General features: G+C 48.6%; 1 protein-coding gene across 3 annotated transcripts in view; it reads left to right on the top strand.

The window, feature by feature from the left end:
• LOC147622370 (ABC transporter A family member 8-like) overlaps nucleotides 1-22954 on the top strand; it is a 117480-nt gene that overhangs the window by 49069 nt on the left and 45457 nt on the right. For 2 of the 3 annotated variants that reach the window (XM_086823488.1, XM_086823489.1), the window contains exons 9-14: nucleotides 8597-8722; nucleotides 8878-8961; nucleotides 9200-9567; nucleotides 9704-9904; nucleotides 18246-18355; nucleotides 18453-18537. In XM_086823488.1, the coding sequence (XP_086679614.1) occupies nucleotides 8597-8722; nucleotides 8878-8961; nucleotides 9200-9567; nucleotides 9704-9904; nucleotides 18246-18355; nucleotides 18453-18537 (974 nt within the window). The remainder of the gene's footprint in view (nucleotides 1-8596; nucleotides 8723-8877; nucleotides 8962-9199; nucleotides 9568-9703; nucleotides 9905-18245; nucleotides 18356-18452; nucleotides 18538-22954) is intronic. The other variant, XM_086823490.1, reaches the window with a different exon arrangement.

Here is a 22954-nt window from a genome sequence, read left to right as displayed (position 1 = left end):
AGCATGTATCCCCCATCCTTTCTGCTACTCAAGCGCAACAACTAGAAACAAAATTCTCTGAACAAGAACTGTCTGATGCAATCAGGTCTTGTGGCCGATGGAAAGCTCCAGGATGGGATGGCCTTACAATTGAATTTTTTCTTGCATATTGGGACACCCTCAAATTACCTTGCTGCGTATGGTAAAGGCAAATGCCAGCTTCCTGGAAAAAAGGATTAGTGAAGCTGTTGCCTAAAAAACACTTATGTCAGTCTTTGGCAGACAGGAGACAAGGCAAATGCCAGCTTCCTGGAAAAAAGGATTAGTGAAGCTTTTGCCTAAAAAACACTTATGTCAGTCTTTGGCAGACAGGAGACCAATTACCCTTATGCCGGTGATATACAAGATTATCAGTAAAATGGTTGTCGATCGCATTAAGGGTTACTTGAATGATGGACTTCATTCTGCACAGTATGGATTTATTCCTCGCAGGCACATTACAGATAACATTGCAAATGCTTATATCGGCATTGAATATGCCAAATACACGCAGCAGGATGTCTTATTATTGCAAGTGGATATTGCTAAGGCTTTTGATACTATTAAATGGGGGTTCATTCAAGAAACCATGCGTGCTCTGGGATTTGGAGAAAAAATGCAGAATATCATTTACTGGCTTTATGTTGATAGTCAGACGGCTTGTATATTGTCAGGAGATCTCTCAGAATCATGGACTTTGCATCGTTCAGTTAGGCAGGGATGCCCTTTAAGTGCTCTTTTGTATGCTATAGCAACGCATCCCATGCTTCTTTATATGGATCATTTGGTTGATACTGGCAGTCTTCATGGATTGGACATTCAGAATAGACGTCAGTTGGTTGCTCAAGCTTATGCTGACGATTCTTTTTTTCTTCCTCGCAATACACTTCAGGATCTCTCTACTTTGATGCAGGATCTTTCTTTGTTTGCGCTTGCGGCTGGCCTACAAATCAATTTTCAGAAATCTAAATTGCTGCCTTTGCATTCAAAACAGTGGCATAATTTGCTATGGCCAGGGGAAATAGTTCACTCCACTCATTTGATTCGGCATTTGGGATATCCTTTGGGATGGACAGTCACTCGCCGTCAACAAACAGATTGGGTCTTGGCAAAGCTCAAGAAAAAGTTGGAATACTGGAAACTTGCAACATGGCCTTTGCATGTTCGTTTACGGATTCTCCAATCCATCTTGGTTGCCTATATTCAGTTCTACCTTCCTCTCATCAGGTTTTCTCAGGGGGAGCTGAAATTATTTATGTCCACCATCTTGGAGATATTCTGGAGATCGAAGCAGGGGAAAAAGAGTGTACGTTTGCTTTCGGCAAATCGTTTGTGTACCCCTAAAATGCATGGAGGCTTGAATATCCTTAATTTACAGGTGCATATTCTTGCCCACAGAGGTAAACTGATGCTTCAATTTCTGGAAGGCACTCAGCCTTGGACAGCGATGATCCGTTATTTATTACTTCATCTGACGACTTCGGCTTTTGGCCATTGGCAACCTACTCATTGGGAATTTATTCTTGGTTACATTACTGGCAAAATTAAGGGCTATCCTCTCATTTCTGGCTTACTTGCTGATTGGAAGCTTGTCCTTTCAAATTTAAAATGGAATGGTCGTGATTCCTTACAAGGCAACTCTCTCCGCGCTGAGAGCATCCATTGGTCCAAAGCATTTTCAGTTCCCCTGGCGGTGCAAGAACCCCGGCGTTCATATTTTCTCCACTAGAAGGGTGTTACCTCTGTGGGAGATGTCGTCCATCCTGATGGCTCCCCTCTTTCTTTTCCACAGGCTGCTGCACATTATGGCTTGGGACCTCACTATCGTCGTCTTTGGCATGATATAATTCAGATGCTTCAGCCTTTTTTGCCGATTCCACTGTTGGAAATTCGAGATCGCCTACAGGATTGGACTATCTCCTCTTTTGATTCTTCATGCCATCCCTTGAGGCTATCTGATATTACAGTTGCTGGTGTGTAAACATTTGTTGCCATTGCCTTGGGTTTCTGAACGGGCAAAATCTCTTCTGGCATATGCATCGGTCGTCTTTGTGGTGGAAAAGACGATTGCGATCTCTTTGGCATTCGAAGCTTCCTCTTCGACAACAGCTTTTTTTGTGGCGTGTTCTTTTGGCTGTTATTTCCTCAGGACAGTTTCTGGCACACAGACATATATCCTCATCCACTTGCCATAGATGCTCTGCTTCCAGAGAGACAGTCATTCATATTTTCTGGAACTGTCCTTCTTCTCGTCAGTTTTTTCTTCCTATCATCCAGCTTCTGCGGGCTAGATTTCCAAATATGAAATTTGGAAAGTTTTTCTGGCTATTTGGTCTTCATGTGCCCAGACCAGAATTCACTCTTTTCTTCTCATGGGTGCGCTACTGGGCTTTATGGACACTATGGAAAGTTCGCAACCATGGAGTTTTCGGTGATGCGGCTTTTTCTGCTTTTTCTTTCTTTCGGTACTCCCTACATCAATCTTTCTTCGATTGCATGCAGGTTGACCAAATAGATCATGATGTATATTTGTCTTATATTGACATCTTCAGTTGATGTACTTTGAGACTATCTACTTTGGATAGTCATCTTGTAAATCTAATATACAAATGATTCCACAAAAAAAAAAAAAAAGTTAATCGTGGTGATTAAGTAGCCCATCAAGATCTAGGCAACTACGCTTGAGGCAAGCTTCCATTATGCTTGGTCTCATTAGCATGACTAATCGAGTTTAGTACTTGTTGTTAGTAAAAAGATTAGGTCTGTTACTTATCAGCTTTGTGCTTTACTTTGTGATTAAGTTTGGATCACCTTAAGCTGTGCCAAGCTCCCAAACTTTAATATGGTATCCCTTGCCTTGGGAGTGTTCTTCTCTTGTGAGTTTTAGAAAGGGCATCATTGTATCAAGCTTTTGTGTACGCATTAGTACTAATCACTCTTATTAGTGATTGGCATACTTGTGAGTTTTGGTTTAGTGCTTCATTACTTTGTGAAGAGCATTATCATTAGCTATAATCTCTGGTTTTATTTCATCCCTTGATGGCACAAGAGTGAAGCATAACTTTGTGTGAGCTATGGGAAAGTAGAGAATCTTTTCTAGTCTTTATTGAGTGGCATCTTAAAGAGTGAGGAGAAGTATCTTTCATTTGTGGAAGTGGGAGAGAGAAAGAAAGAAAGAAAGAAAGATTTTATTAACGTCTTCCAAAAGACCGAACTCGGCCTATGAGACAAATCGGTGTACCTGTATGGGGTATCCTCTATCATCCCAACAAAATGAAAAAGTATTGAACTAAAATGCTGAATCTGGGTGTGCAATAAGCACAATGAGTGGGGGAGGGGATGGAGCTCTACTACTAGGAGAATGCAAAGCTATATGCATGGAGTATACAATCATGATATGCAACCTAGCTAGCTCCATCCTGTACCATACTGGGGGTATAAAATGGTATACATCAATGAAGGGGGTGTCCACAGCTCCCTGAAGAACATGCCTGGGTTTGCTCTGAAGCGAGCCAGTCGCTCCGCACCCTCTCTGTGAAACTGAGCTCTGATCTCTGTCATCTCTCTCTGGTATAGGCGTGGTGTCCGAAAGCCAGGTGTCCTCTGTCTCCTGCGGGCTCTGAGTGTATCTGCTCTCTGGAGAGTAATTCCCTGCTGTGTAGGGGCTGGGAGTGGGATGGATCTCTGAAAAAATGTAGTAATCTGTGTCTGCCGTCCGCCCTCTCGAGCTGTCTGAGCCTGTAATGATGTCTCTCTGTGACGCTGTATGTCTAGAATTAATCTCCCCAGTATGCGCTGGTCTGCTGCCTCAAAGATCTGGCGTAGGGAATGTGGCTTTCTGAATAAAATGGGATATCTCTCTCTGATGGCTGTATATGCTCTGCATCTGCATACATAATGCTCCTCACTCTCCACCTCCTCTCTGCACAATCTGCATACCCTCTCCTCTTAGGGGATCCGTGCTGCTATGCCAGTCTCGATCTCCAATCGATGTGATGAAACTCTAAGCTGACCAATAGCCACTCGGGAGCCGTGTGGTAAAAAGCCCTCCATGTATCTAGGCCTCTCTATAAATCCATCATCAGTGATACTCATGACGTGATCTCTGTAGTATAGCATCTTCGGTGGAATAGGCGATATCCATGTCACTCGTGTATAGAGCTGCCATAGGTCCTGTCTCAATACTCTGTTCCTCTCACTATGAGAGAGACGGATATGTGGTGCATCCCTGTCATACTGGAATGGTGGTAGATGATCCATGTCTAGGCCATGCTGTGAGAACCAATGTGTGACCTGTGCATATGATGATCCTCTGTCTCCTGCCTCAGCTAGCACCATCATAGGAGGCGCAACAAACTCTGCTCGGATAATGTCATGAGGTACTGACGGTTTGCTGCGTATCATGCGTGCCATCATGAGGGCCTGTGGTCTCTCTATCTGTGTCCACCAATGGGTAGCAAGGCCTGGCGCGCCCATACCGCTGCTCCATACATTAGTGCCGGTGTGACTAATGTGTCAAATAGCCACCTCTTCGTCCGGGGCTCCTGAAAATGCACCTGGTGGCACTGTCTCTCTAGCATAGCCAATGCTGCATATCCTTGTGTCAATCTAGCTCTGGCTGCTGAACCCATGGTGAAGCATGTGGTTGCTGCAGAGAAGGTAACCCCTAGGTACACGTATGATGTCACCACCTCCACCTGGCGTCCTGCGAGAGTGAATGTCAGGCTGACTCCTGCCCTGTCTCGATGTATGAAAGACCATAACCTTGGTTTTCCCAAGGAAACCCTAGAGAACTTATCTCACAAAAAAAAAACAGAAAATAAAAAATAAAAAAATTATAAAAAATAAAAAAGAAAAAATTAAATTTTATTTTCAAAGAAAGAACCAAACATGTGGAGAGGAAAGATTTTCTAATTGGAGAAAAAATTTTTGAAAAGAAAGAATCCCAATTGACCCACGACCCACGACCCACGACCCCGGCCCCGGCCCCGGCCCCGGCCTCGATCTCGGTCTCGGTCTTTTGATATATATATATAGGAGAGTGAGCCTCCATAGCTTTCTTTCAAGTGAGAGCTTATGGGAAGTTGTGCCCTATATGTAGCCCACTCCCCAAGGAGTAAAGTGAGCATGTGGGATAAAGCCCTCACCCTTTCCTCCACAAGCAAATAGGCTTTTGCCCCTTTCCCCCAAAGGAAACGGACTGTTTTGAGGACTACAGGAGCTCTAGATAGGCGAACACGGTGCTGTAAAGCACACTAGGACCCTTTAAACGATACGCTCGTTTCGAGCTATCACACGCCCTAGTCCAAGTTCGACCGTAGGTAAGGGGGTCAAAAACGGGTTAAAAACAACACAAAAACAAGTAAAAACGGGGTGCGAAACACCTAAGAAACCACTTGTGTGAGTTTCAAGGGTAGTTACCAACGCACGTAGGGTACCCACGTCACATGCATCTACGCTGCACCATAGAGTTTGGCCAACACGTGGCCAACCATAACCGTCCTGTAGTTGCTCAGATCGAGCATATTCCCTATATTGTGAATCGGCACAATGGTGTGCATCGTCCACTCTGCAGGCAAACCCTCTGCTAGTGCCCTGTTAAACAGGTGTGCAAGAAAAGGAGCCAAAGAATCTACTGCATATATGAGATGCTCACCCTAGAGGCCCATATGGTCGGCGGCTTGTCCATGTTGTAGGCAGCGGATAGCTTCCTTTACCATCGAGTGGGTAAAGAAGGTAGCTGTGGTAGGTCGAGGCTCTTGTGACTAAGGTATAGGTGGCTGCTGTGGGGCGTGGTATAGGCCCTCTGCATTTGTGTGCCATGTGTGTGGGTCTGCAATAGGTGTCGGTGTCCGGGGCTCTTTGAAGTGCCGCCATGAGATAGGGCTATCTCTACTCACATGAAGAAATGAAAGATCTCTAGCTCCTGTATCTCTGCGAAGGCCCGCCTTTTGCGGCAAGTAAGTCTCCTCATCTCTCTCCTCGACTCCTGCTCTGTGATGGCTCCCAAGGCTCTCTGTATGCGGAGCTGTGAGTATAGGGCTATGCACTCGTCATCATACCATCTGTTCTGGGGCATAGTCCCAGATCTCGTAGGCTCTCCTGAGTGGACACGATGTGGGAAGCTCTGTAATGCAGCTGTGTGTAGGAGTGATGCCAGCTGGGCTGTAATGGTATCCATAGGTGCCAGGGGATCCATGAGTAGGAGCCCATCCTCTACTCTGCCAGTGTATATGTCTGCCATGTCATGTGTGAAGTAGATGGTAGTGTGTGGCGTCGGTATGTGGGGGGCTGGTGATACTGGTGATCCGGCTAGTGAAAATGCCAAGTATGTATGATCTGCCCCAATAGGACGAGGTGGAATGGAGAATGAGGTGACAAGCTGTGATGCCTCCAAAGACCCCATAATGTAGTCTACCACCGTGCCTCCGGTCCATGTATGACCCCCACGTGGGAAGCATGTCAGCCCTCCTGATCCCGGCCACTGTAGCATCCCATTATAAATAACGAGACGATGCTTGGCTCCCAACTCTAGTAAGTGGTCCCCATAATGTCCTCTGTCTGGTCTAGTGTCCTCTAATGCCCGACTAGCCCCTATCTCCTCTGGATCCACAGGGTGGAGGATCTTCATGTCATCATAGTCATACACCTCACACTGTCTGCTCTGTGTGTGGGCATTGAAGTCGCCTGTAAGAAATACTTCCCCTAGTGTAGAATAATGCATAATCTCCTCTGACAGACAAGTGTATGGCGAGGCTCCTGTCTCCTCCTCCTGTGGCATGTCCTCTGTAATGACATAATAGGAGGATCCTGATGGAGGAAAGTAACATAGGGCTATGTATATAACCCTGTCCTGTGAGAGCTGTAAGCTGATCCACATGTATCTGGCCTCTGGATCCTGTGCTACCACTCTCAGTCTCCCCTGTGTGTCTTCAATTGAGAGGGAGTAGGGCTGTTCTCTTGGCGCTGTAGCTGGCTTGAAACAGAGTCAACATCTCAAAGAATTGAGATCTCTAAACTATCAATTAGTTGCTCCAAAAGAAGGCACATCTTTCCTTCTAATCAGGCTGAGCAAACATGGCGCAAATCCGGCTGCTCTGTGTGAGCTCTACCGTGAGCTAAACAATGTGCTCTGCATACTGTGGAATAAGCTGAAGTTTGAAGCTCATTGAGCTTGAGTCTTGGTGGAGTGAGCAGAAAGGGCAACAACAGTGTGTTAGTCTCTCACATGGGCGCCTATGTGCGTGGTAGTCCTGCAGATGATTCTCTGTGTGATGCGCAAAGCAGTGTATAATCGGTGTCTCAGTCCCTGGACAGTTACCCTGAGGGAATGCATGGAGTGGCTACTTGAACTCCTCAGAGAAGAAAGGGGCCTCAAGTGAAGGACACGTCCTCTGTGATTGATGCAAAGTAGCCCAAACGTTCTGTCGTGCTCTATCCCTCTGGGGGGATATGCGGATCAACAGTAAGAAGGCGACAATAAAAGTCAGAGGCAATTCGCCTCACCATGGCAGGATCCGAGTGAAGTGTGCCCTGAGTATCCTGCAATTGTCTGTGACACTTTCTCTGCTATGAGATGGGCCATGAGTAGCAAACAAGTGTTTATTACATCTGCTTCCCATCTGAATCCAAAATGACTTCTGGGCACTTTCATGTTCCCTCTGTAATGCTGATAATCTACGTCCGATAGCCCTGTCATGGTCAATGACCTTCTGGCTCCTAAGTAAGGACATCTTATGGTAAAAATTGCTGATACACTGCAATCTGGAGGCCACAATCCCTGGGCCATCAGAAAAGTCATGAGATCTCCATACATCTATCACTTGTCCCAAAGCTATGCATCTGAGTAGAAATGCTCAAGAATACATACACGAGGAGTAGAACCAGGGTATCCCAGATCTCTAATACATAAAACCAACTGGGCAATGATCAGATTTGGAGGTGCCAGATGCTATGAGTGTATGTTCTCCCCTATCAAGAACCCTATCATCAACATAGCAGTGATCTAAGCATGCGTAGATGCAACCTGCATCCCTCCTCTCTGTAGAGTGAAGCTGGTTCTTGATAATTTGTTTTCGACGATATAGGAAAACACCACCAAGCCCCTGTATGTTCCATGAGACAATCCTCATGAAGACAAGAAATGAAAGCTGCGACCAGATCTCGTGGTCGATGGAGGAGGACCCCCTTTCAAGGCGGGAACATGTCTCACATAAATGAGGGAGGGGAAATTCTCCAAGGAGAGGTCCACCTTTCCTTCCCATTCCAGGGAGAAATCATCTCCCTTCTCAAGAATGGGAGCATAAAGTAGCATCATCGTTACGATCCAGCCTTAATGCAAAATGTGACTTATCATCATCACCGTAAAGGGAGGATCAGCGAGAGGGACTAGCCGGCAGAGTAACTGCCAGGGAGTCATATTTTTTGAGGGAAAGTGAACAAAAAATTCTCTTCATGCCATGGCAAAGAGAGTGTGTGAGACACCTTAGCAAATTCATCATAGTGTGCACTATTTTTTTTTTTTCCATGCTACCAAACCCTTCTACTGAGTTTTATGAAATTTATCTTGTTGGTGCAGGTCTCAATTTTTTCAGGCTGAATTCTTACTCTGTACAGCTCGTTTTCTATTTTGTCTACATAAACCTGCAAATAGCCTTGGGATTTCTCTCATCAACAATCTTTTCCAATGTTAGAACTGCCACAGGTGTGTGCGTTCAAAACCAGATGAAAAGTATCAATTTGTACCACAATTAGGGGTTTTCTTAGCAAAACAAAACATGCGAGCATGCTTTTCCAACAACTAGAAACAAATTAGGAGTTTGTTTCCCCTACAGTTTTCATTAATCTCCTTTTTTGCAGTTGTCGGCTACATGTATGTTTTTGGATTTGGCCTCCTTGGAAATTTCCTCTTTCAGTTTTTTGTGGAGGACCAAAGCTTCAGTAGTAAGTCTTTAAGTGAAACTGATGCAAATCTTAAGAATGATGTATGTTATATGACTACTCTTATGCTTCTTTCTTGTAGAGGGTGCCTTATTTGCCATGGAGCTTCTTGTATGTTGTATGACTACTCTTACGCTTCTTTCTTGCAGAGTGTGCCTTATTTGCCTTATTTACCTGAAGCCCATGCACATCTTAAGAATGATGTATGTTATATGACTACTCTTACGCTTCTTTCTTGCAGAGGGCGCCTTATTTGCAATGGAGCTCCTTCCCGGATTTGCCCTGTACAGAGGACTGTATGAATTCTCTCAGTATGCATTCATAGGAAACTATAAAGGCTCAGATGGTATTAAGTGGAGCAATTTGAATGATCCGGAGAATGGCATGAAACAAGCTCTTGGCATACTGGCAGTTGAATGGTTCTTGTTCTTACCACTTGCATATTATCTAGATCAAGTCGTGGTGTTGGGAAGTGGTCTGAAAAAGAACCCTCTTTTCTTTCTCAATGGTATCTTACAACGCAAGAGAGGAAGTAAAAGAAGGCTCAGTTTTAAGATAATAGGTTCTCATGTTAATATTGAGCTCCAGAAACAGGATGTTTCTCAAGAGGTAAAAGTTTGCATCCAAAATTGTGCTATGTCCTCTCTATATTCTTTTATCAAGACTCTGTTATGTAATTTTGAGAGTGCTCCCCTCCACCCCCCTTTTTTTTTTCTTCTTTTCAATATTTGATGTTTTTTTTCAGAGGGAATCTGTCGAAAAAGCTTTATCAGACTCCGGTTCATCCCATGCTATTATATGTGATGAGATCAAGAAAGTATACTCAGGCAGGGATGGGAATCCTCCAAAATATGCTGTGAGAGGGCTTTCTCTTGCTGTCCCACGTGGTGAATGTTTTGGAATGCTTGGGCCAAATGGTGCTGGGAAAACAACAAGTATAAGTATGGTATGACACATTTTATCATCACACTTATTCTGTCACATGCACAGAAGCCTTCAATCATACTTTACTGAGTTAAATATGCAATTACTGTGGTGCATGAATTTGAGAGAAGAGAGATGTGAGACACTTGATTAAGTCCCAAAAACCATTGTCTGTGTGTATTTTCTTTTCTGGAACAACGAGATATTTACAATACAGGTCCTTGTCTTTGACCTTGACCTTATCACGTCTCCTTTCTTCCTTGATGATTCTGGCCTGTCGTAGCTAGACTGACCAAAAGCCAGTCTTGCTGCTCCACAGTTACTTGCTTGAACAACTTTTCTACTGGGAACTCTCCGGTATACCCTTAAATCCTGGAATTGGCTGTAGCAATACTCTTGCCTTTGTCCTCTGCCGAAGTTGGGTGCTGTTGTCTTGGTCTTTGGTGCCTTCTTGGATGCATGTAGATGCCCGCTGACCTGTTCCCAGGCTGAGCACCAGATGGAACTCAGATGCCTGAAGTGGGGAGAGTCAAGGGCTATTTATAGGGCTGAATTCCTGATTGTGAGCTGGTCTGCCAGCTCCATGCAGGAGGTCATGGGCTGGTCGCTGGCCCTGCCCAGATGCAATACGAGCCCAAGTAGCCATAAGAGTATGGATGATATCACCCCATATAGTACTAATGCACTGAGACCCAAAAATCTAGACACCCTCAATAGCCTCCATGCATCTAGCTCTCTAGATTTGCCATGTTGTAATATTGGCAACAATCTCCCAATTGGTGTCAATCCTCTGTTTGGGGGGTGTATAATCAAAGTGAGGGACATCTAGCAATAAACCATGCTGGGCAATACCTCTACGAATGAAAATAGCAGAGTTTGTACCACTGCCCTCATAAAAGAGATGCGGACCAGACTGGGAGAGGCAAGCAACTGCCCCCCAAGTCACATGCATGGCTCGGCCACTCAATTTGCCCATAAGTTGGGCTATGGAACCCCAAATCTGTTGTGCAGTGCTGCATCCCCATAAACAATGTTGTACAGTCTCAGAATCTACCAGGGTAGGAAGCCACCTCCCCTGCCTGCACCAACCCCCCCCAGTGTGCAGCACCAGTGTGCAGCACATTGGCACCCATCGCCTCCCCTCATAGGCCATGGGAATCTCGACCACCTTCCTTGAGGATTTCTGGCAGCGCGTCTGCCCCCGTAGGTTTTCATACTTCTTGTGGTCTCTAGCTCACCAGAGTCTTGCTGTGTGGGCACTTGGCTAGTGATCTCAGGACAGTGCAGTTTGTCATATATTCTGCCCCCACAAGGTTTCATACTTCTTGTGGTTGCTAGCTCACCGGAGTCTTGGGGTGTGGGCACTTGGTTAGCGATCTTGGGATAGCCAGTAGTTTGTCGCAGATGTGATGGCCCTGGTGAGTCCTAGCAACATTGCCTTTGGCAAAGGCCCAGCAGTTTTGGTGGTGCATTCTCTCCATATTCACCTTTGACCCTGCCATTGCCCCCACCGTTACCTGGGGGGAAGTTGCTTACCCGAAACCCTTCTATGAGGATGACGGAGGAGGCTTAGATCTTGTGCTCTTGCACCAACGCATCTCAGTGGCGTCAGTGGCCACAACCCCCTTGCGACATTGGACCCCGGAGACTAGCTCATCTAAAGTTTGGCCGCCTAGCACATCTGGCGAGCACACTGCAGTGAGACCATTGGAGGTGAGTCCACTGTTCCCGTGGAGACCATTCGAGCTATCTGGGTTGTGATCTTCATCCACACACCCTGTGGAGACGCATGGCCTGGAACATGTGGAAGTGGAGTCAAAGCACATGTAGAGATGGGGAACTGCTTTCCTGCGCACCTGGAGCACTTGACCCTACTTCTCAAGAGAGGAGGGCACGGTCATTTGGTACTACAAGCAACAGGTTTGGACCCCCCCCCCCACCCCCCGCCCCCCGTTCCCCCCCCCCCCCCCCCCCCCCTTCTTCGTACATGTCTAGTGGAGCTGGAACGACCCCACAACCTGTCCCAACACAACCCCCCATTTCCTCCTTTGAGTACTCGGCCAGACTGGGGCGTCCAATCCTTCTACAGCACATTGGGACCCTCATCTTCTCCCCTCCCTCGTAGGCCGGGCCCGGGGATCTTGACCACCTTATTTGAGGATTTCTGGCAGCACATCCGCCCTCACAAGGTTTCATACTTCTTGTGGCTGCTAGCTCACCGGAGTCTTGTTGTGTGGCACTTGGCAAGCAGTCTCGGGGGCAGACAGCAGTTTGTCGTAGATTCCGTCCCCTCAAGGTTCCATACTTTTTGTGGTTGCTAGCGCACCAGTGTGGGCACTTGGCTAGCAATCTTGGGACAGCCAGCAGTAGATGTGCGACAGCCCTGGTGAGTCCAGCGACATTGCCTTGGGGATTCCCCAGGCCCAGCAGGTTCGGTGGCGCATGACGGAGGAGGCTTAGATCTTGTGCTCTTACACCAACGCATCTCAGCAGTATTAGTGGCCACAATCCCTGTGCGACATTGGACCCCCGAGACTAGCCCTAGGAGCTCATCTACAGTTTGGCCACCTAGCACATCTGGCAAGCGCACTGCAGTGAGACCATTGGTGGTGAGTCCACTCTTCCGGTGGAGACCATTTAGCTATCTGGGTTGATCTTCATCCACACCCTACGGAGACACCTGGAGCATGCGGAAGTGGACGTAGAGATGGCAGGCTGCTTTCCTCCACACCCGGAGCACTGGTCAAGAAAGGAGGGATTTGGTGCTACAGGTAGTGCCCCCCCCCCCCCCCCCATTGGGCGTCGGCTCGAACTTTCGCCAACTAGCACATCTAGTGAGCGCACTGCAGTGAGACCATGGGAGGTGAGTCCACTCTCCACATGGACACCATTCTCCTCTCCCACCTCCCACCTCCCCCCGCCCACCACAACCCCCCCCCTCCCCCCCCCCCCTCCCCCCCCCCGCCCCCCCCCCCCCCCCAGTGTCCAGCACATTGGCACCCATCGCCTCCCCTGCCTCATAGGCCCTAGGGATCTCGACCACCTTCCTTGAGGATTTCTTGCAGCGCGTCTGCCCACGTAGGGTTTTATACTTCTTGTGGTCTCTAGCTCACCAGAGTCTTGCTGTGTAGGCACTTGGATATAGCGATCTCGGGACAGCCAGCAGTTTGTCATATATTCTGCCCCCACAAGGTTTCATACTTCTTGTGGTTGCTAGCTCACCGGAGTCTTGGGGTGTGGGCACTTGTTTAGCGATCTTGGGACAGCCAGCAGTTTGTCGCAGATGTGATGGCCCTGGTGAGTCCTAGCGACATTGCCTTTGGGATTCCCAAAGGCCCAGCAGTTTTGGTGGTGCATTCTCTGCATATTCACCTTTGACCCGGCCATTGCTCGTACCGTTACCTGGGGGAAGTTCCTAACTTTTCCATGAGGATGACGGAGGAGGCTTAGATCTTGTGCTTTTGCACGAACTCATCTCAGTGGCGTCAGTGGCCACAACCCCCGTGCGACATTGGACCCCGGAGACTAGCTCATCTAAAGTTTGGCCGCCTAGCACATCTGGCGAGCACACTGCAGTGAGACCATTGGAGGTGAGTCCACTGTTCCCGTGGAGACCATTCGAGCTATCTGGGTTGTAATCTTCATCCACACCCTGAGGAGACGCATGGCCTGGAACATGTGGAAGTGGAGTCAAAGCACATGTAGAGATGGGGAACTGCTTTCCTGCGCACCTGGAGCACTTGACCCTACTTCTCAAGAGAGGAGGGAACTACAAGCAACAGGTTTGGACCACACCCTCCCTTCCTCGTACATGTCTAGTAGGACGCTAGCAAGTGGAGCTGGAACGACCCCACAACCTCTCCCAACACGACCCCCCATTTCCTCCTCCAAGTACTCGGCCAGACTGGGGCGTCCAATCCTTCTACAGCACATTGGGACCCTCATCTTCTCCCCTCCCTCATAGGCCGGGCCCGGGGATCTTGACCACCTTATTTGAGGATTTCTGGCAGCACATTCGCCCTCACAAGGTTTCATACTTTTTGTGGCTGCTAGCTCACCGGAGTCTTGTTGTGTGGCATTTGGCAAGCGATCTCGGGGGCAGACAGCAGTTTGTCGTAGATTCCGTCCGCTCAAGGTTTCATACTTTTTGTGGTTGCTATCTCACAAGTGTGGGCACTTGGCTAGCAATCTTGGGACAGCCAGCAGTAGATGTGCGACGGCCCTGGTGAGTCCTAGCGACATTGCCTTGGGGATTCCCAAAGGCCCAGCAGGTTCGGTGGCGCATGACGGAGGAGGGTTAGATCTTGTGCTCTTGCACCAACGCATCTCAGCAGTGTCAGTGGCCACAACCCCTGTGCGACATTGGACCCCCGAGACTAGCCCTAGGAGCTCATCTACAGTTTGGCCACCTAGCACATCTGGCAAGCGCACTGCAGTGGGAGCATTGGAGGTGAGTCCACTCTCCCGGTGGAGACCGTTCGAGCTATCTGGTTGATCTTCATCCACACCCTGCGGAGACAGCTGCAGCATGCGGAAGTGGATGTAGAGATGGCAGTCTGCTTTCCTCCACACCCGGAGCACTGGTCAAGAAAGGAGGGATTTGGCTATTCAGGTAGCGCCCCCCCCCCCCCCCCCCCCCCCCCCCCCCCAACCCCCGCCTCCCCATTGGGCGTTGGCTTGAACTTTCGCCAACTAGCACATGTAGCGAGTGCACTGCAGTGAGACCATGGGAGGTGAGTCCACTCTCCACATGAACACCATTCTCCTCTCCCACCTCCCCCCGCCCGCCCCCACCCCCGCGACCCCCCCCCCAGTGTGCAGCTTATTGGCACCGATCGCCTCCTCTGCCTCATAGGCCCTGGGGATATCGACCACCTTCCTTGAGGATTTCTGGCTTCGCGTCTGCCCCCGTAGGGTTTCATACTTCTTGTGGTCTCTAGCTCACCAGAGTCTTGCTCTGTGGGCACTTGGCTAGCGATCTTGGGACAGCGAGCAGTTTGTCATATATTCTGCCCCCACAAGCTTTCATACTTCTTGTGGTTGCTAGCTCACCGGAGTCTTGGGGTGTGGGCACTTGTTTAGCGATCTTGGGACAGCCAGCAGTTCGTCGCAGATGTGATGGCCCTGGTGAGTCCTAGCGACATTGCCTTTGGGATTCCCAAAGGCCCAGCAGTTTTGGTGGTGCATTCTCTGCATATTCACCTTTGACCCGGCCATTGCTCGTACCGTTACCTGGGGGAAGTTCCTTACCCGAAACTTTTCCATGAGGATGACGGAGGAGGCTTAGATCTTGTGCTTTTGCACGAACTCATCTCAGTGGCGTCAGTGGCCACAACCCCCGTGCGACATTGGACCCCGGAGACTAGCTCATCTAAAGTTTGGCCGCCTAGCACATCTGGCGAGCACACTGCAGTGAGACCATTGGAGGTGAGTCCACTGTTCCCGTGGAGACCATTCGAGCTATCTGGGTTGTAATCTTCATCCACACCCTGAGGAGACGCATGGCCTGGAACATGTGGAAGTGGAGTCAAAGCACATGTAGAGATGGGGAACTGCTTTCCTGCGCACCTGGAGCACTTGACCCTACTTCTCAAGAGAGAAGGGAACTACAAGCAACAGGTTTGGACCACACCCTCCCTTCCTCGTACATGTCTAGTAGGACGCTAGCAAGTGGAGCTGGAACGACCCCACAACCTCTCCCAACACGACCCCCCATTTCCTCCTCCAAGTACTCGGCCAGACTGGGGCGTCCAATCCTTCTACAGCACATTGGGACCCTCATCTTCTCCCCTCCCTCATAGGCCGGGCCCGGGGATCTTGACCACCTTATTTGAGGATTTCTGGCAGCACATCCGCCCTCACAAGGTTTCATACTTTTTGTGGCTGCTAGCTCACCGGAGTCTTGTTGTGTGGCATTTGGCAAGCGATCTCGGGGGCAGACAGCAGTTTGTCGTAGATTCCGTCAGCTCAAGGTTTCATACTTTTTGTGGTTGCTATCTCACCAGTGTGGGCACTTGGCTAGCAATCTTGGGACAGCCAGCAGTAGATGTGCGACGGCCCTGGTGAGTCCTAGCGACATTGCCTTGGGGATTCCCAAAGGCCCAGCAGGTTCGGTGGCGGATGACGGAGGAGGGTTAGATCTTGTGCTCTTGCACCAACGCATCTCAGCAGTGTCAGTGGCCACAACCCCTGTGCGACATTGGACCCCCGAGACTAGCCCTAGGAGCTCATCTACAGTTTGGCCACCTAGCACATCTGGCAAGCGCACTGCAGTGGGAGCATTGGAGGTGAGTCCACTCTCCCGGTGGAGACCGTTCGAGCTATCTGGGTTGATCTTCATCCACACCCTGCGGAGACAGCTGCAGCATGCGGAAGTGGATGTAGAGATGGCAGTCTGCTTTCCTCCACACCCGGAGCACTGGTCAAGAAAGGAGGGATTTGGCTATTCAGGTAGCGCCCCCCCCCCCCCCCCCCCACCCCCGCCTCCCCATTGGGCGTTGGCTTGAACTTTCGCCAACTAGCACATGTAGCGAGTGCACTGCAGTGAGACCATGGGAGGTGAGTCCACTCTCCACATGAACACCATTCTCCTCTCCCACCTCCCCCCGCCCGCCCCCACCCCCGCCCACCCCCCCCAGTGTGCAGCTTATTGGCACCGATCGCCTCCTCTGCCTCATAGGCCCTGGGGATATCGACCACCTTCCTTGAGGATTTCTGGCTTCGCGTCTGCCCCCGTAGGGTTTCATCCTTCTTGTGGTCTCTAGCTCACCAGAGTCTTGCTCTGTGGGCACTTGGCTAGCGATCTTGGGACAGCGAGCAGTTTGTCATATATTCTGCCCCCACAAGCTTTCATACTTCTTGTGGTTGCTAGCTCACCGGAGTCTTGGGGTGTGGGCACTTGTTTAGCGATCTTGGGACAGCCAGCAGTTTGTCGCAGATGTGATGGCCCTGGTGAGTCCTAGCGACATTGCCTTTGGGATTCCCAAAGGCCCAGCAGTTTTTTTTTCCAGAAAGGAGACTTCTAATAAGTATGAAAAAATTTTACAAAATGGAGATTTCACACCAAGAAAGGTGGACCCCACAACCTCTCCCAACACGACCTCCCATTTCCTCCTCCGAGTACTTGGCCAGATTGGGGCGTCCAATCCTTCTACAGCACATTGGGACCCTCATCTTCTCCCCTCCCTCGTAGGCTGGGCCCGGGGATCTTGACCACCTTATTTGAGGATTTCTGGCAGCACATCCGCCCTCACAAGGTTTCATACTTCTTGTGGCTGCTAGCTCACCGGAGTCTTGTTGTGTGGCACTTGGCAAGCAATCTCGGGGTAGACAGCAGTTTGTCGTAGACTCCGTCCCCTCAAGGTTTCATACTTTTTGTGGTTGCTAGCTCACCAGTGTGGGCACTTGGCTAGCAATCTTGGGACAGCCAGCAGTAGATGTGCAACGGCCCTGGTGAGTCCTAGCGACATTGCCTTGGGGATTCTCAAAGGCCCAGCAGGTTCGGTGGCGCATGACGGAGGAGGCTTAGATCTTGTGCTCTTGCACCGACGCATCTCAGCAGTGTCAGTGGCCACAACCCCTGTGCGACATTGGACCCCCGAGACTAGCCCTAGGAGCTCATCTACAGTTTGGCCACCTAGCACATCTGGCAAGCGCACTGCAGTGAGAGCATTGGAGGTGAGTCCACTCTCCCGGTGGAGACCATTCGAGCTATCTGGGTTGAACTTCATCCACACCCTGCGGAGACACCTGGAGCATGTGGAAGTGGACGTAGAGATGGCAGGGTGCTTTCCTCCACCCCTGGTGCACTGGTCAATAAAAGAGGGTACGATCATTTCGCTGTACAGGTAGCGCCCCCCCCCCCCCTCCCCTCCCCCCGGCCCGTTGGACGAGAACAGCCAGCCATGTAGGGAGCCCGCCGTTCATTGTTTTCAGTTTAATATTGGCATGGACAGGGTTTTATAATGCCGATTTGCTTTTAGCTTATAGAAGGATCTCTTTTTGGGGGAAAAATTAGCACATGCTTTATTTATTGCAAGTGGTTTTAATATGAGTAATGCTTCAAGTTCCTAACCTAAGAAACTCTAAATTTAATATAGCCTTATATATTTGCTAAAAGTTAAATAAATGGAATAGACCATTAATTTTCTTATACCACACATAATGGAGTCAGTTTTGGTTGCAAAGATTTAGGTGTGCAGATCAAGCTTTGATTTATGTCATTTTAGTGCATCAGAGTGTACTAAATAAATGAAAGAAAACAAATCAAAACCAAAAACATAAATAAAAATAAAAATAAAATAAATATGACATGTGTATATGTAAATATTTATGTATATTTGTGACCGAGTGAATGCATACAGATGACCGGGCTTTTAGCTCCAACTTCAGGAACTGTCTTCATTGAAGGGCTGGATATCAGAAAAGACCTGGACAAAATCTATTCATGCATGGGAGTCTGTCCTCAACATGAGTGAGTCGTGTTTAATGGCATGCCTTCTAGATCAATTTTGTTTGTTTCACAAAATTTGATCATTTGCTCTGGCTTATTGTTTTTTTCATTTTTGCAGTCTGTTGTGGGAAACACTTACAGGCAGAGAGCACCTTTTGTTCTATGGAAGACTAAAAAACTTAAAAGATGCTGCACTGAAGAATGTGAGCTGGCATAACTGAAACTAGAGAGAGAGAGAGAGAGAGAGAGAGAGAGAGAGAGAGAGAGAGAGAGATATATTAACGTGTGCAAAAGGCCAAAATTGGCCTATGAGACAAATAAGTAGTACAATGATGTTCCTTCAGTCATCAAGAGGAAAATGTGGAGTGAGAATAAAATGTACAAGTATGACAACACGACCATAGGGGACTCAATGGTGGTGTACAAACGAGAGGGTGTGGATGGAGTACTAGGGGTACTAATGCATCTCTAGGGTGTGGATGGAGTACTAGGGTGTGGATGGAGTACTAGGGGTACTAATGCATCTCTATATGCTGAAGGGGTGATACAAGTATGATATGTTATCTACTTCTAACTCCATCCAGTCCCATAGTCTGGGTACGATATGTCATACATCCGATCTCAGGATGCCGTAAATGTCTGGAACATGCGTCCTGGATCAGAGCCAAAATGTGCCAGCTGCTCCTCGACCTCCTGCTGGTGTCGAGACCGGATGGCCGCGATCTCTCTGTGGTGTAGCCGTGGTGTCTGGTAGCCGGCTAGTTTGGGTCGTTGCCTAGCTCGAATCTCCTCCGCTTGCTGAGATGTCACTCCCAATGTATGTGGCTAGGCTACTGGTGCCAATCTCTGGAAGAAGTCAGTCAACTGGGACTATCTTCCTCCACTATGATGTGCGGGTGTCTGAAGTAAGATCTCCCTGTGTCTCTGTAGTGCTAGTAGTAGTCTGCCTAGCTGTCTCTGGTCCGATCTCTCCCAAATCTGTCTAAGTGATGTGGTCCCTCTAAAAACCTCAGGATAGCATGCCTTGATCTCCTGCAAAGCACCACACTGGCAAACAAAATGCTCCTCTGTCTCTACCCCCGTCTAGCATAATCTACAAATGCGCTCTGCTCGAGGGATGTGTGGTGCTCTCCCAGTCTCGATCTCTAGTTGGTGTGATGAGACCCTTAGTCGCCCAATGGCTACTCTGGCTACATGTGATAAGTGGACCTCCAAGTATCGTGGTCGCTGGATGAAGCCGTCTGTGGAGGTGCTCAAGAAGTGGTCACTGTATAGTAGAGCATCTTCGTCGGGAGTGGCTGACTGGGAGATAGCCAAGTCTCCTGTATGTGGCCCTGCCAAATGTCATGTCTCATGACTGTGTTCCTCTCTGTTTGAGAGAGGCGTCTGTGTGGTGCAGCTAGGTCATACTGTAAGGGTGGTAATCTGTCAATATCAATCGTGTGTGATGATATCCACTGTACCACCTGGGAGTACCATGACCAGGTATGATATCAATCGTGTGTGATGATATCCACTATACCACCTGGGAGTACCATGACCAGGTATGTCCCTCCTCAGCAAGCTGTCTGGATGCCTCAAAAGCAGCCCGAGATACCCGATTTAGTGGGAGCTCCCGCATCCTGTGTATAAAAGATATAGTCTGGAACATGGCCTCTACTAACATAGGTGGTAGAGCAAACTCCGCTCGAAGGATATCATGTGGTACTGAAGGTTTGCTGCGGATCATCTGTGAGAGCATCAAAATCTGAGGCCGCTCTATCTGTGTCCATGAGGATGTAGCCAAGAGGATGTAGCCAAACCTGGTGCCCATACTGTTGCTGCATACATCAATGCTGGAGTAACTAGTGTATCAAATAGCCACCCCTTAGTACGGGGCTCCTGGAAGTGTGCGTGGTGACACTGGCGTTCCAAAATTGCTAGTGCTGCGTACCCTCGTGTCACTCTGTCTCTGGCTGCCTGTGCCATAGAGAATCTCCCTGATGAGCTGGTAAATGTGACCCCAAGGTATACATATGAGCCCACCACCTCTACCTGTCCCCAAGCTAGTGTAAGGATAGTCTGGCATCTGACTGCTGCTGATGTATGAAAGACCATAACCTTGGTTTTCCCAAGGTTCATTGTGAATCCTCGCTCCGCACAGAAAGTATCCAGAGCCTATAGATGCCTTTGTAGCTCTGTCTGAGTATCCGACACAAGAATGATATCATCAGCATATAATAGAATGTGTACAGTCGTACCTGAGATGTAAATTCCAGAGCCTCCTCCGTGTATGATGTAGTCTGCTACCTCGTCGATGTATAAGCCAAAGAGTGTCGGGGAGAGAGGGCAGCCCTGCTTCACACCAATGGTGTTGGCAATCATATCTGATAGTCCCCCTGGGCATCTAACTCGTCCAAACACTTGCTCATATAATCTGTAAATCCCCCACATCATGTTGGGGGGTATGCCCAATGTCTATAAGCGATGGAAGAGGCGCTCTCTCGGGACTATGTCGAAGGCTTTGCGGAAGTCCACAAAATAGCAATAGAGTCTCTGTCTCCGTGCCCGAGTTTGGTCAATCAAGCATCTCAGGGTGAAAATGTGATCAATAGTAGAGAAGGCTCAAAAGGCCAAAATGACCTATGAGACCAAAAAGGTTACAACACTTGGTGGATCTGATACAATGTCTGTGTAAGAAAAGCTAAAACAACTAAACAACTAACTGAAACTGAAACAACAACTATGAGGAAAAGTAAGGTACTAGCAGCTCCTAATGGATAACATCTGGGAAGGAAAACTCCAGCAACAAAGGTAAGCATCATATACATCACTATCCAAAGATGTCTCTCATCGGTCGATGGCGGATATCCTCAATGTCCTCCATGGTGAGTACTCTGACTGGACGTCTCCCATGCTGTGCTAGTATGGTCCTGATCCTCTGTTGTAGTCTCCGCCGGTGTCGAGATGGGCCTCTCATCTTGGGGTGCCTCGACCGCCCCAGCTCTATAGCCCGATCAATCAGTGTACCTCTGGTGCGGCTATACTCTGGGGCTAGCTGCAATGCCTGCTGGCCTAACTGCTTAATCTCTGGTCGAAAGAAGTCTGTAATCTGCCTCTGTAGGTGTCTCTCCCTCTCTGATCCCCTCCCTCTCAAGAGACCCTCTCTATGTCTACACAGCTCCAGCAAGTATAATCCGAGGCATCTCTGATCCTGGTATCTCATGACTCTAGAAAGTCATCCGAAACCCTCTCTCAACAAGCAGTGAAAACGGCCTCGTATCTCATAATATCTCTAAGAGGCCATAGTGGCCTATGAGACCAAAACTGAGAGTACATTTGAAGTTGGTGTCTCATCAAAGAAAACAACTAAATGAGATTAAAAAGTACAATAAAGTGATTGTCCTACAGTTATAAGAACAGAACTGTAAGACTCCGAGATGATACTGAGTAGAAAATACTGGAAAATACTGAAAAATGTATATCAGGTAGATCCATGTATGCTGATTAGTTGAAGTGTTGCCCTCTCCTTAGATCAAGTATCTCCGCCATGGGGTTGTCTAGAATGGAGAGGTCATAGAAGCGAGGTAGGCGCCTCTGATGCCGAGCAATAATGGCTCTGATCTGGCGATGGTGAGGATGTGGTGGTCAGGATCCTGGTGGGCATGGCCGACGAGCACGACATAAGATAACTGCTCTATTAGTGGTGATTCCCTGGGAGCATGGTCGTTGCCCTGATGGCCCAATGGAGGAGGTATCAGGAGGTGTGTGGGCTGGGTTGCTGGTGCTGGTGCCGAAGAAATCTGGCAGGGTCCTCTGCCTAGGTACATCATGGCTCGGCCTCCTGTCTGCCAAGAGGGTCTCTCTGTGTCTCCTGAGCTCAAGTAGAAACAATCCCAGGCATCTCTGATCCTCAAATTCCATGACCCTGCGTAATGGCCCAAAACCCTCTCGGAAGAGGCAGTGATATCTCCCTCGGATCTCATAATAGACTGTACATCAGCAAAATGTAGTGTTCCTCTGTCTCTACCTCCTGGTAGCATAGCTGACAAATGTGGTCATCCACGATCTGATGCACATATCACCTTGTCTCAATCCGTAGCTGGTGTGATGAGGTCCGGATCTGTCCAATGGCACAACGTATCTCATGTGATAGGTGTACATCCATGTACGCCGGGCGGCGGGTGATAAAATCATCCGGTGAGAGGTGTAGAAAATGGCTCTTGTAATGAGCCATTTTCGTGCCCAAGGGCTCAAGGGGGCTAGTCCATGTCCTCTCTATGTCCACTCTGATGATATCCATCCTGATCACGCGGTTTTGCACTGAGCGGGTGAGATCCAAAAATGGACAATCCAGATTGTACTAAAAGGGTGGTAGTGCCTCTATCCACAAACCATGTAGGTCAAACCATGATCTCATCTAAGCGTACCAACAATGAGTATCTCCATCCTCTGCCAACTGTATGGATGAGGTCAATGCCAAACGGGAGTACCTCTGCTGAGGGAGCTCCCATAGCCGATGTAAAAAGGTAACTGCCTGGAATAGGGCCTCGGTTACTACTGGTGGGGCACTGTCATGGCCCTGTGAAAATGGAACAGCACAAGTGTGGGCATGGTGGTTGCAGAGTTAGAATATTGAAT

The sequence above is a fragment of the Cibotium barometz genome, chromosome 29 (assembly GCF_041138505.1).
Source record: "Cibotium barometz isolate CiBa-2024 chromosome 29, ASM4113850v1, whole genome shotgun sequence".
NCBI lineage: Eukaryota > Viridiplantae > Streptophyta > Polypodiopsida > Cyatheales > Cibotiaceae > Cibotium > Cibotium barometz.
This window is presented reverse-complemented; position numbering and strand designations above follow the sequence as displayed.